General features: G+C 40.5%; 1 protein-coding gene across 3 annotated transcripts in view; it reads left to right on the top strand.

The window, feature by feature from the left end:
- Window positions 1-14847, top strand: part of SH3RF1 (SH3 domain containing ring finger 1) — a 176767-nt gene that overhangs the window by 151858 nt on the left and 10062 nt on the right. For 2 of the 3 annotated variants that reach the window (XM_073892481.1, XM_025874436.2), the window contains exons 8-11: window positions 707-877; window positions 3310-3569; window positions 4482-4843; window positions 13727-14067. In XM_073892481.1, the coding sequence (XP_073748582.1) occupies window positions 707-877; window positions 3310-3569; window positions 4482-4843; window positions 13727-14067 (1134 nt within the window). Of the gene's footprint in view, window positions 1-706; window positions 878-3309; window positions 3570-4481; window positions 4844-5237; window positions 5442-13726; window positions 14068-14847 lie in introns of those variants that run through there. The other variant, XM_025874437.2, reaches the window with a different exon arrangement.

Raw genomic sequence — 14847 nt, 5'->3', positions numbered from 1 at the left:
ACAGCTAGATTTTTGTGGCTCCTACATTGTGTGATTTTATACGTGGAACACTTTAGAGCCCTGGTTAAAACAAACAAACCACTATTGGTTAGTGTTGCCTGCCTGGTTTCCATATGTTGGTGGTATAGTCACCTTGCATTGTGGGGTGGGGGGGTTGCACTCTCTATGATCTGGGCTTTTTTTCCTTTTGACTTTTTCAAATTCAGTATTTTTCCTGGCTGAGCATACAAAAGCAGGTGCAACCCAAGCCTCTAGGTTCAGCTGGTGTGTGGAAGGCAGCGCGTTGTGCCTCCCAGTGGGATTTTGTGCCATATGTCCTCATTCAGGGCTACTTCCCACATCTAACAAGTGCCATTTGAAGAGCTCAAGTTTCCCAGTGGGTCCCTAATCCCCAGCAGCAGGTTAGGCACTTTGGGAAGCTGCATAATTCTTTCACACCCCACAAATACCATTTGGTGGGATAGTCACCTTCACACTGGGGGGACCAGGTTGGCAGTTCTTAATCAGGAAGGCGTCTGTCTTTTAAATGTAGGCCACAAAACCTCTTTCAATGGAAAATTACCAATGCTGCTTAGAGGTTAGAGGATTATATTTTCTGTTTACATCTGTATGGAATATTTAAGACTTTGTACCAAGGAAGAGTTTTTGTGCATCCTGGGGTTTATCTGTTACTCAGCCTGAAATCACATACTCTTTTCTATTCTAGGTATGTTGCTATATATCCATACACTCCCCGGAAAGAGGATGAGCTGGAGCTGAGGAAAGGGGAGATGTTTTTAGTGTTTGAGCGTTGCCAGGACGGCTGGTTCAAAGGGACATCGATGCATACCAGCAAGATAGGGGTTTTCCCTGGCAATTATGTGGCACCAGTCACAAGGTATGGTTTTGAGTAAATGATTTCCTAAGTTCTAAACAGAGAAGCTTTGTTCTTTTCCATGGTTTTCAGCCTATCCAAGATTCCTTCTCACACTATAATTGCCTGTTACATAGCCAAGATTTTAAAAATTCATATCTATACTTGCTGAAATCCCTTCTAACTCTAAAATTCTTAGCTTACTTTTCACATGAGTATATGTGAACTTGTATGTTTCTACCAATATATGTACTGGGTTTTAAGTTATTTGTTTGAAGTTATATGTCAGAAGATCCAACTATACCAATTTTCAACATTTTTCTGCTCAAAAATAAAAAATACCATATTTAGTATAAACAAAAGCTATATTATTAACATGTTTACATAACACTTACTATATGCCAGGCAGGCAGATTTCGAAATGCATATTACACATAATAACTCTTGAGTCCTTAAGCAACTTGTCGATGTAGTTGCTATTATTATCCCCACTTAATAGGTGAGAAAACAGGCACAGAGAGATTAAATAACTTGTCTGAGATCGAACAGTGAAGAAGTGCTTAAACCTAGGTGTCTCGCTCTATATTTATTCCAGTAGCTTGGTGATTACCTTGGAATTCTGGCAGTTAATTTCTATAATATAGTCAGAAATAAAATTCCTTAAATATGACATTGATCCTTCATCCCTCTCAAAAAGGGTGATTTTGCTCCTCAAGGGAATCTGTCAATGTCTCAACACAGTTTTGATTGTTACTCTGGAGGATGTGGGAGGACGTTGCTATTGGCATGTGGTGCATAGAAGCCAAGGATGCTGCTAAATGTCCTACAGTACACAGCACAACCTCCTACCAAAAGGAATTGTCTGACCCAAAATGTTCCTGAGGTTGAAAACCCTATTATAGGATAATAGGAAATAAGAGCTTTAAGTTTACAAGATTTTCTTTCCTTTGTTTTTTCTCCCAAAATTTATTTAAAGATAGTCCACCTTCTTGTCACTGAGGAAGGTGTAGCCTTGGAAACTGAATGGAAAGACCTATAATGGCATTGAGGGAGCCCCAGTTTCTAGCTACTGGGCTTTTAATAAATGGTCCAGGTTTAGCTCTGTTAAATCATTCCTCGAACACCCTGATTTTAAATAAATGGCTTAATGAACTGACTTGTTTGTCAGCTGTTGGTCTTGATTTATAGGTTGGCCAGCAGCCTAATCAAATGAAAATCACTATTGTTGCAGATGGTGACAGAATGTTAGCTTTAATTTGACTTGGAGATTTTTAATCAGTATAAACCTTCGTTTCTGTGTATGTTAAAATCTGCATTCAGGATCCAGAAGATGGCAGATAGACTTTCCCTGGTGAGAAAAAAAACAAAAAACCTCCACAACAACTGAGGGAAATAAAACAAACCAAACCACAACAAAGACTAAGTTAATGAAGGAAAGCATTTTCATAACCTTCAAAAACAAATTATTAAAAGTCTCTAGAGAGATGCTTACTTACAATAAATTCTCTGTTATTTATCATAGTAAATAATGAGGATGTTTGAGTTAATGAAGTATTCTACTTAGTAGAAAGCTACTATATACAGAACTGTTTAAATGAATTTAGAATATAAAAAAAAATACATGACACAAAACTACAGTAAACCTAATTTAATTTAATTCAACCTGTAAATGTTCCTTTAGAGCTGTCTGTATCTGGAGGAATGTAAAAGAACCTTTTCACACTGGGCCTGCTGTCAAGGAACTTTTACTGAATCAGGAGTATTTACTAAAGAATTTACATGGTAAAAATAACACATTTTGTCATCAAGGACCATAGAAGGAAGAAATTCACATGAAACAATAAAATCATAAGGTCTTAAGCCTAAAACTTAGGCAAGGCTTCTTGAAAAGAAGAGATTTGTGCTGGACCTTGAAACATACGTGAGATTAAGACAGATCAAGAGAGGCCAAAGAGAATATTCCAAGAGTGTGTGCGTATGTGTATGTGCACATGCATACACGTACACAGGTCCTTGTGTGATGCAGACCTGGAGGCAAGCAGGGAGAAGGGCAAAAAACATGAGCAAAGCTATGAAAAAGGAGCAAAACTGCTAATGTTATCATTAGCAGCAATAACAAACAAATCAACTTCTTTGATGGCTGAAGCAGAAGAATCCAGGGCCTTAAAGACAGTGGAGGTGTTAAGCCTTGATATGGAAAGCTGAACCCAGTAACCGCGACATGGGCAAAATACGACATGTAATTTTCTGTGACTCACAATATATTTCCAGACCTTTCTCTCCCTCAGGGCCATCTTTACTTTGAATTTGTGATTGTTACATTTTGTAAAAGTAATTCCATTCATTCTTTAAAATGTTCTGTCTCAAAGCCCTGAGTCATTTTTCTTGCCTTTAATTGTTCTCTCCCCCATTTTGCTGATGGATTGGGCTTTCTGTCTCTGTTTCTGTGTTGGCAGGACTGTGACAAATGCTTCCCAAGCTAAACTCCCTATGTCTACTGCTGGTCAGACAAGTCGAGGGGTGACTATGGTCAGTCCTTCCACTGCAGGAGGGCCTGCCCAGAAGCTCCAGGGAAATGGTATGACCGGGAGTCCCAGTGTTGTCCCTACAGCCGTGGTGTCAGCAGCTCACATCCAGACTAGTCCTCAGGCTAAGGTCTTGTTGCACATGACCGGGCAGATGACAGTCAACCAGGCCCGCAATGCTGTGAGGACAGGTAAGGAGGAGACCAGACTGGAAAGTACCCGGAAAGGGGTGCTTGCCTAATACCAGCTCTTCTATAACAGATGTTGAGAAAAACAGATGTCATGTTACAGTAATGAAGAACATTAGGAAATAAAGCAGGCACAGTCTAGTCAGTGGTACTTCACATCTGCTTATTTTGGCTAAGCCTGCCCCGCACATTAATTCAAGCCTGATCTACAGATCGAAAGTCTGAAAGAAATTAGGCTGATCCTAAGAATGTCAATAGGACTTGAAAACATGACTTCTGCAGTCAAGACTGTAGGAGCTCATATCTCACTGCCGTTAGCCGCATGACCACGACATCATACTCCGCTAACCAGTGTGCTGATTATTTCTGGTGAACTTAGTCTCAAGTCTATTTTAAACCTACTGGGATCTTAAGTAACTTGCTTCTTTCTGTAGCATTGAAAACCTACCCAAGGGTCTTGGGTAACAGTGGTGGGGTAAACTTGTAAATTCTATCATAAAAACCAAAAGAAGGAAAATGGTTAGAAAAGGGAGAAAAATTTTGATTGATTGATTGATTGAAAAGAGAATCATTTTAAAAAGGACTGGAGGCCAACCTAATCTGACACTCTAGATACCATCAAAGACAGGCTGTGTCCATAAATCTATGGAAAGACTTCTCTCTAACTGAACAGCCTGGGGTTATAGCTAAGTTTCCAAGCTCTCCACAGACTAAAGAGCTGATCTGGAAGGAAAACAGTGTCTAGGGACCCAGCTAAGATTAAGTGCTTTTAAACCAGCATACATCCATTATTTATTGTAAAAATGCAATAGCAGCCTTTCATTATGGGCTGAGGTAGGGAAATGACTCATGTTTTGGTGAGTAGCATTTATCAGAAAGGCCAATTTTGCTGTTTTCTCTCCTGTCATCTACTAGTTGCGGCACATAACCAAGAACGCCCTACAGCAGCGGTGACACCCATCCAGGTACAGAATGCCGCCTGCCTGGGCCCTGCATCTGTGGGCCTGCCCCATCATCCCTTGGCCTCCCCACAACTTCCACCTCCAATGGCAGGCCCTGCCACCCACGTGGCTGCCGTTAATATGGGTCGAGTCAGTGCCCCTCTGGCGTGTGCTGCAGCTGCTTCACTGACCTCTTCAAGCATCACCACCGCCTCTCTGGAGACCGAGCCTGGTGGCCGGGCTGTGACCATTCTTCCTGGACTCCCCACCTCTCCTGACAGTGCTTCATTGGCCTGTGGGAACAGTTCTGCAACCAAGCCAGACAAGGATATTAAAGTAAGACCAACGTCCTCTTCCTCTGCTTATGCTGTGTCCCATCCTTTCTAACTAATGAAAGGACTCGTTGTTCAACAGTCCTTCAAATGCTTACCATGTGTGAGTCACCATGCCAGGTGCTCGATTCATGATTCTCTGCATTGAGACACCCACTAGTTGCCAGGCCTTGTACTGTATGTTTAGGGAGACCACGGTGAATAAGACTTAGTCACTTCTCATGCAGCTTACATCTCATGGAAGAATTTCCTTTCCCCTTTAGTTACTCATTCTTTCATCATTGTGCTGTCCTTAGTCTTCCTATTCAGTCAGTTCTACAAAAAAATATATATTTAATATACAAAAGGGTTGAAATTGTTGATCAGAAGTGTTAATTGTGGGTTTATTTTTTCTACAGCATATTGGATTATAATCAGCATGGATGGTTTTCCTCCTGACTTGAAATATGGGTGAAAAATTATTTTCTACATTCATAGATCTTTAAAAAAAATCTCTCATTTGGGGCTGAATTTCAAAGAAAAAATAAATGGAAAGCTGTGTTTGAAAGACTTACCTATGGTTGGGTTTGGAGACAGGTGGTTGGAGGCAAGGGAAATTGATGGTGAGTAACTGTGAACAAAAATCGAAGAGTGATAATAAAGTCTGGATAATTGTATTACAATCAAATGTAGTAGCAACCTGAGGAAAATCCTATATTTTCCTCAGTATTTTGTGCATTTTCTCCTAAAGTTCTAGCCCAGTTCTGGGAAGCTCTAGGGTAATCATAAACTCTTAGCCACCTGGTTCAGTGGTAATGTATGTCGCTCTATTTAAATGGTTAGGTAAGCCTGTAAATAGGGGTTTATAAGGAAATAAACTTTACAGCCTACTAAAAAGTTAATATTTAATTGTTGGGTTAACCTTAGCGTTTGTGAAAAGGATTGGTATCTGTTCAGTGCTTATAATTAACTACATTAAACTTGTACTCAAGCTGACATGTTCAACTTTGTCAGGATCTTTAAAGAATTGTTTTGTAGTTTAGGATTTAAGGTTTCGGGACAGTGAGTCACTGAGAACAGGGACTCTTCAGCTCTTGCCCTCCGAGGAAAGAACTCATTGAATCACAAACTTGAAAGGGACCTGTGCCAGAGAGAATAATGGCTTCCCAGAGATGTCCACATCTTAAGCCCTGAAAGGAGAATATGCTTCCTTACATGGCAAAAGGGATTTTATAAAGGTCTTGAGATGAGGGGATAATTCTACCTTATCTGGGTGGGCCCCATATAATCACATGGATCTTCCTGAAAGGGAGGCAGGAGGATTGGGTCCAGAGGAGATGTGACATTAGAAGTAGAGATCAGAGTGATTCAAGGAGGAAGCCACAAGCCAAGAAATGCAAGCAGCTTCTTCTAGAATCTGGAAGAGGCAAGGAAACAGATTCTTCCCTAGGGCTTCTGTAAGGGATGTAGCCCTGCTGACACCTTAATTTTAGGACCTGATTTTTACCACGAAGTTTGTGATAATTTGTTACAGCAGCAACTAATACAGCACCTAACGGGTTATCCTGTTGAGTCCCCATCCTTGACAGATGGTCACTGGCCTCTGTTTGGACACCCTCATTGACCATGAGTGCCCTAGCTCCAGTGTGTCCCATGCCATTTTCTTTATTTGAAGGGCTACATAGGAATTGTTGATCTTCTTTCTATATGATGCCTTGACTTATTTCAGAGTTATCTTCTTTTTTAAGGCTATACTCCTCAAGTTTTTGTCACTACTACTTGTGTCACAGATTATAAATTTTCCTTCCTAAATCCCCTACCTCATTGAATGTTCCAGATCCACCAGGGAGACTTCTCCTGGTTAATATAAAATCAATAATTTCATGATTAACATGACTGGAGTGTCATTTAGTCTACATTCCTCCATCAGGTCTACAAGGATGTCATGGGAGAACTTATCAGATGCCTGTCAAAATCCAGATGTCTTTTACATTCCCATCCAAACTATTCCCCAGTCCCCCATCATTTTAGCTGTTACTCATGTTAGCCAAGTGTCTCCTAGAGGAGTCTCCTCCTCAGACTCTCATTTCCTTTCATTTACTACATCGTTCTAGAATTTTCCAGACAGTCTGCAAAGTGCATTGTTGTCTTCTTTTTGAAAATTAGGATTACACATGCCCTTCTTGCCCTGAACCTGAACCTGATCTCAGGTTCACCAGGATTTGTCAAAGATTATTTGGTTGCATTTTAGCTGTTAATTTTCTGTGTATGCTGAGGTGAATTCATCCTGGCAAGTAATTATTGGATCTCTAAATCCCAATCTCTTCACCCATTTCCCTCTTATCAAGGTTTGTTCATTCTTTCTAGTCTGAAGATTATCCTTCCCTTTCTTTGTATCTTCTGAGAACCACCATCCATCTCAAACAGGAGGTCTGTATCTTTCCTGTTCTTCGCATTTCAAACATAACTTTAAGGCTAACCAGCCCCCCCCCCCCGCCTTTTTTTTCAAGTTTAAGCTGTTATGGGCCATGATACGTTCTTTCTTATGGTCCCTTCTCTTGATCTTTTTGTACTGAGTCCTTTAAAAATTTAAGCCCATTAGGCCACTCTCTGGGGGATCACATTACTGCCTTTAGATGCCTCCACATTTTCATCTGCTCAGATAATTTGCAGTTGTATGGTTAGAATTACGTTCTGGAGAGCCCTCCCATTCCTCTTGAAGTATCTTTCCTTTTGAGTTTCAGGTCATGCATATATTTTTTTTGAACTTTTAAAATCAGTTCTTTTAAACTTCAGAGTTCAAATCTGAGTATAGCCAACTTCTCTTTGGGTGCTTACTTCGAAGTTTTCAATATTTCTGCTTCACCAGCTGAAACTTTCCACCTCCTACTGGTCTTTACCATTCCCCCAGTTGATCAGAATTAGATCCAAAGTGAGATTAAATTATCAACCATTCAAGGAAAAAGTACATCAGAGATTCTAAGTGTATAGAGACCCTAGTTTTAGTTGAGACTTACAGCCGATATCTAGGTATTTGACATTCTCCTTGTTGTCTCTATCTGCTTTCATTATTTTGTGATCAGCATCATCCATTTACTTAAATTCTTTAGATAGTGTGTGGTGTGTCCTCCAAATGATAGCTTGTCAATTGCCCTGTCCTTTTCTCTATGCATAAATGCCCGCAGTGAGCTACCACTGGTGTTCCATAGAGACCTACAACTTTTTGATGTGCACACAGGACTATTGCAGCTCCTCGCCTAACTAAGCTATGCCTTTTGAACAATATTTTATTTGGAAGTCTTATCTCAAATGTGTTTTTGTCCTTCACTTAAAAAAACAAAACCGTTTTTGTCCCTGTAGCTAATTTTGTCTGATAACTGCGTTCTATGGTTTGATAAGTAAGCATCTGAAACTCTTCAGTATATTTCCAAACATTATCTCAGTTATTTCTTGTTTGAAATCCTGGGCCTTTCTGCCATTGTTATTCTTCTTTCTATGGGATCCTTCGCATCTTCTACAGTTATCAGTTTAATAGCTTTATCTGGACATTTTTCTAACTGCATGTTCAGTTTAAAGGCTTCTTTATTTGATCAGCTAGTCTCCAGGCAGATGAGTTTCCCAATCCTTATGAGATACTCCTATGTGTGTGTTGTGCATGTTTTATTGTGTTTTCTTATTAAATAGACATTTATTTAGAAGTGAGAGAAAAATCTAAATATCCAAATAGAAAACCTAAATATGATCCAAGATTTCAAAGACAGCCATTAATACTATGGTGTGTATCTACTTTTTTCCCCTCATATACCGAAATACAGTAAATATTATTTTGGTATGTTATGCTTTTATCCAGAAAATAAAGTCTTTTTTTCCAGCACCAATTATGTAATTGACTGTTCTTATATTCTCTAAGTTTTATTAGAAGACAAACTGATACATATTAAAAATTATAAGAGTTTATTTGAGGAAAAACGTATTCAAATCAGGCAGTGCCAAACTGGAAGTGCTTAGGAGCGCTCCACCAACAGGAGCCAGGGTTAAGAATTATGTAGAGGACAAATCAAAGCAGAGCAGGGAGGTTATTTGATTGGCTATAGTTTAAGTGGTTGCCTTATTTGGGAAAGCCCAGTTGGCTGTTTGTGACTGGTTATCCTTAGGTTTTGATTTCTTAACCTAAAAGTGTTTACAGATTTAGGTTTTGGTTTGCTAACGGAGGCTGCTAGGACATTAAAATCACCTCAGTCCTAATAGCCTCTAACTGAATCTCTAATGGTTTAATTAATTTAACAGTTTAACCCTCACACAGAGAAAGAAAAGAAACCGTCTCTGAGGCCCCACTTTACTTCATGTGCTTCCATTTTCTTCCCCTACCTTCATGGTGTAAGTCTTCTCTGACATTGTCATTTATTCCCATATCAATCAGCAGTAGGTGTTGGTTCTCCTGCCTCTGCCATATTCTAGATTTGTTCCTAAAAGATAATATTTCTAAAAGTGGCCCACAAAAGGTCAACATTTTAGTGCCTCAGATGTCCCATCCCCAAAGTCCTAGTGACTCCCTCACTGAAGGAGCCATGGGTCTTCTTCAAACAGTCTGCTGTTTGAGGACCTTTGCTCTTAATTCTTCGTTTTCTTAAGCAGAGGGCTCATCTAGTTTTTAAATACCCATTTTCAGGGTGCCTGGTTCAGTCAGTAGAGCATGCGACTCTTGATCTTGGGGTTGTAAGTTGGTGTAGAGATTACTTAAAAATAAAATTTTTAAAAAGTAAATACCCGTTTTCTTCTGTTCTGAATATTTGTCCCAGAGTTCCTGCTGATCACTTTCTTTGCTAATATGATTTTCCTTCCTCCCAGTTCTTATTTCGCTGTCAAAAACAAGTTGGTCTGTGAGCTTCACCACTTCATTCCATGTTAAGTGATCAGAGTCCCATTCCTGCCCCTGACAACAGCTGGGATCCGGGTCTGGACAGTGCAGATGTGCACACAGTTCCATACAGAGTGACCCTTAAAATGTGCAGCCCTCAGGCGAACATGCTTGTTCTTTTCGCTCCATTGAGTAGATGTGCTTCCAGAGATGTTGCCTGTGCTGAACTCTCAGAAAAGCAAAGGCTAGGTTCAAGTCCCACTTCCACCCCTTACTAGCAGTGTGATTTTAGGCAACCTTAGAGAGGTGTAGGCAATGAGAATAATACTGGTTCCTGTCACATCAGCTGGGTGTTAGGAATAAATGTGGAAATCCTTATAAAAGCATTTAACAAGATTCTTGAACCTAGTGGTGTTTAATCATCTCTAGAATTTCACATGGCCTTTCCCTCTCTCTTTGCACTTCTTTAAAAAGGCCTTTTCGGAGCCTCCCATCTCAGATAACACCCCCGATCAGTCACTCTCCCCTTACCCTGCTTTATTTTTCTGCAGAGCGCCTGTTTTACAGCAGTGTTAATGTCTCTGCTAGAGAATGTGAACTCCTTGTTGTGTTGTGTTGTTCACTATTGTATTCTCAGAGCCTAGCACATTGTTGGTTCACATTCAACACTCAGTAAATATTTGTTAAAGGAATGAGTGATTATTATTAGACAATCATATGAATTAAGCTTTTGAGATCCCTTATAGTGATTGATTTTTGGGAATATGACTGTGTAGATTTTTGATGACAATAGCCTGGAAGACTTATTTATATCTTGCTACTTTCTTTGTACGTCTGAGGGCAAGGAGAGGAATAAAGAGGACTCAGTGGGTAGAATGTGGTTAACTTTATGAGTTCCTCAAATGAAATTTATTTTTGCTTGGGAAGGAGAACTTGAGGTTTCCCATATTATACTCATCCTCTGTGATATGACTAATAGAAAGTTATTTAGGTGATGCTCAGAAATTATTTTTATATGTAAAAATTACTCTCTCTCATCATCTGGTAATTATTTTCTGACCCAAATAGCTCTTTTTTGTATGAGGTGTGGGTTTTAAATCATCAGATCTTCTAAAGAGAAAATTATGAGTATAAAAACATTATTCCATTTAGGAATAATTTCTTGGAAAACCCACAGGAGAATTGTTAAGGTTCATGTTAAAAGATAATGTCCCTTTTTCATGCATGCTAACACTACATTTAAAAAATTGCTTTGCTGAAGTGTAGTCTTTATTAATTCATCTATAGTTTTCATTTCTGCTGTTGGATTTTGAAAAAAAGAAAGGTGCCCTTAGATGATAAGTGTCTCTGTTTGCAAAATTATCTCTCCAGTGGCACACTGTTCTGCTAATGTAGAAAACATCAGAATATGATATCAAAAGCACAGTTCTGTGGAACGAGGGCAGCATCTTTTCCATGTTAGCACCCCCACCCCGTACCCCCACACCCTGCCACAACACCTAATCCTCTGCCTTCTGCTCCGTGGGTAGTCGGCATCAGCTGATGATGATAACACATCCCTTAGAAGTCATTAAAGCAAGCTGTATTTAATGTGCTTAATCATTTTAGATGAACCAAGTCATCCTTCTTCTTAATCACTTTAGAGGCTGTTCCCTGAGCTCCATTCAGTTAACTGAATTTTTCTGAGTGCCCAGAACTGAGCTTTTAAGAAACATCTGTAGCCGTGGCTTGCTGAGATTGTAATTTATCACTGGACTTGATGTTCTCAGTGGATCTGTCAGGGTCCAGGGATTAGAGCGTGCTTTCTTACATCATGGCAGGAATAGCTGGAAGTTGTGGCCGACTGCCCCCCCCCACCACAGAAGTGTAGATGTTATTCTTTCTCAGTTCATTTGTCTGCTCTCCAGACCTCAGGCTCCCTTAAAGAAGTGTGGCAGCAGCTTTGGCAGGCGTTTGGTCAGCCCATTTTTTTGGTGATTGTATAGAGGGAAATCTTTATCTCCACGGGATTTAGGAATTACAAAATGTCCTTAGTCCCTTAGCCCTGGGACTAGCTCAGTCTTTCCCTTCCTCCCACCTGTCTCCTCTTTCAGGCTTGGCCTCTCAGCTCAGTAGGTGCAGCTCTGCACTAGGCACTGTGGGTGGATGAGATATAGGCACTCAAGCAGGTAGTCCAAGTGTACAGGGTCCTTTAGTGGAATGTATTAATAGCCCCTTAGAAAATGAGAAGTTAAAGGAATGAAGCAAAAGCCTGAAAGGTGAGTTAGGGCCAGGCCCTGAAGAAAAATGCAGAAGAATCTTCCTCAGGCTAGGATGGGGAGAAGGGGGTGGGGATCAATTGATTGGTTCTGCTCATCTGCAGCCTGAGTTGAGCTGTACAGAAATGAATTCAGTGCTCCCCACCATCCTTCCCTATCCTCTGTTTCTAACCCATGGCTTAGTTCGTACTGTGAACAGTATTCGGTAAATGGGGCCTGCAGTTTCCTGGGATGCTTTTTCCCTGGAACGCTTTTTCATCATCTGGTTAAATCATTACTTTTTGTCTCTTCTTTTTTCTGCCATTCTGTCTCTAATGGAACTGTGTTATTATGGATTCAGACCGTTTTCCCCAAGGGATTTTTACTGAGTATGAACTAACTCATATTCGCAAGAACAATTCCTCAGTGTTCTGTCTTTGGGTGGGCCCCTCATAATTCTATTTCCCTTTTAGTGGACCTTAATGATTCTAGTTTGAGTTTGTCTATAGAGTTTTCTAAAGAATTATTTCTCTATGAAATGTTTTATTTTCAAGCAATGTTTCCATTCAGAGGACTTTATGATGTCATTGACATCTTAGTAAATGATGTAAAATGATGATTATTTTCTATGCTTGATCATCAGAAAGAACATTGACACAGGTTTTGGAAATGAAGAAAAGTCAGCTCTAGATCTGGTTTTCCTGGCAGAGCAAAGAATGAAAGTGTCAAAACAGACAAAGATTCAAGAGATGGTTTTCGTGGAGTAGGATTGCTGGAGAAAAAATTCTTTTCTACATTTGCCTGCAAAGCGACATATAAATGTTTTTGATTGTACTGAAGCTTTATATAAAATCTTGTGGAGTTTTGGCTTTCTAATCCAAGAGATTCTTGCACAATAGAAATGGTTTGACTCCTGTCATTATTGGCTTATAAATTTCCTCAAGGTGGTGACATGTGAGAACTGTTTTAGTCCTTAACCCTGATCAAGACATCACTACCTGTAAATGATAAGAATCAAGTCTGGGTGGCTCAGTCCTTAGGCGTCTGCCTTCGGCTCAGGTCCATGATCCCAGAGTCCTGGGATCAAGCCCTACATCCGGCTCTCTGCTCCGTGGGGAGCCTGCTTCTGCTTCTGCCTCTGCCTGCCACTCCCACTGCTTGTGCACTCTCGCTCTCTCTCTCTCTCTCTCTCTGACAAATGAATAAATAAAATCTTTTTAAAAAACTAAAAAAATAGAATCAAGTCTGTGGATGGAGAGTAAAACGCTATAATGTTTAATTCAGCATGTAAGAATTAGGGGTAAGATAGTCATAATTTCAAGAAATTAAGTCCATAATCAGAAATTTCCATTTTGTCCTAAAATGTCTACTTGTGCCTTCACCAAGCCTGATATGGGACTTGGTGAGTTTTTGTTTTAGTTCTTTTTTATGTTTATTCTACCTCAGCAGAAGATAGTGATGAACGTTGAGTGTCCAAAACAAGCAAAAACAGGCAGGCAGAAAGGGAGAAGAAAGTGAGACAAAAGGTTGGGTTAACATCAGACAGGATTTGGGAGCTAGATCACAAATAACCAAATATCCACAGAAATAAATTGTAAAAGATCAAACCCGGGGCTCCTGGCTGCCTCAGTGGGTAGAGCATGGCACCGTTGATCTCTGGGTTGTGAATTACAGCCCTATGTTGGGTGTAGAGATACTTAAAAATCTTAAAAAAAAAAAAAATCAAACCAGAAATCAAAACTGTAACACCCTATCACAATTACAATAACAACAGTACCTTCTGTCTCCAGTTAATGTACTTTTTTTTTTCTAGAAAGAAAAAAAGAGTTTGTTGAAGTTGCTTTCTGGCGCCTCCACCAAACGTAAGCCCCGAGCCTCTCCTCCAGCCTCACCCACCCTGGAAGTGGAGCTTGGTGGCGGCGAGTTGCCTCTGCAGGGAGCAGTGGGTCCTGAGCCGCCGCTAGGGGGCGCCCACGGCAGGGCCGGCTCCTGCCCCACAGACGGGGACGGCCCGGCCGCGGCTGTGGCCCAGGAAGCTCTTCATCGGAAGACCGGCTCTCTGGACTCGACCGTTCCCATCGCTCCGCCGCCTCGACAGCCATGTTCCTCCCTGGGCCCTGCCATGAATGAGTCTAGGCCTGTGGTTTGTGAGAGGTGAGTTCACTGTTGTTCCCGGAGAAAATGAAGAAATGCCTAGAAAGCTTTATGCTGGAGTATTTGTTCTGACATTGGGATACTTTTCCACAACCCCCTAAATGTTTTTAACTGAATTTGTAGTAACCGTCAAGCCCTGGCTTTCTTTTACCATTTGCTGTGTTTCTTCCATGGGTTAGGCCTCCAGCCCTCTTTGTGTTTGCTTTCTCCAGACAACCACTCTAGAATTGTATCCAGATGAAACTTGTTAATCCCTGGAACTTGGTTCACATCTTCCTTCTTCTCGCTGCTCTTCCATTGCCCGCAGCTGCTCCCTCGGTTTATCCTTTGCCTTTTTTATTAAACGTTGACATCATTACCTGCTAGTTGTCCAGGAGATTCTGCCAACTAAAGATAATTCTCTTTTTATTCTTCCTGAGCTAGGAGAGTGTGGCTCGGTTCTCAGAGACCTGACTCCTCTCCTGGCACAGTGACTTACTTGGTTCGGTTCCGCTTGGAACTTGGAGCCCTGTTTTAGTGATTCTGGCCTTGAGTAATGATTACAGATGGGAGGAGATCTGTTTGATACAACCAGTGGGGTTCTAGGAGTTACACTGGGAAAAACTATATATGTAGTAAGACAAATATCTGCTAGGATCACATGAATTTAAAAAGCACTGTTGGTGGGCCAGGAAAACATCATGAAGTACACTAAGAATAGTGGACACTTTATACATAATGCATAAATATTTATTTTTAAAAGTGCCATCTGTTTTGTTTCTGTAAGATTTATTCCCTTTG

Source organism: Callorhinus ursinus, unplaced genomic scaffold, assembly GCF_003265705.2.
Source record: "Callorhinus ursinus isolate GAN/ISIS: 27379988/994484 unplaced genomic scaffold, GSC_fseal_2.0 scaffold4, whole genome shotgun sequence".
Taxonomy (NCBI): domain Eukaryota; kingdom Metazoa; phylum Chordata; class Mammalia; order Carnivora; family Otariidae; genus Callorhinus; species Callorhinus ursinus.
Note: the sequence above shows the minus strand (reverse complement) of the source record. Positions and strands in the feature narration are given on the sequence as shown.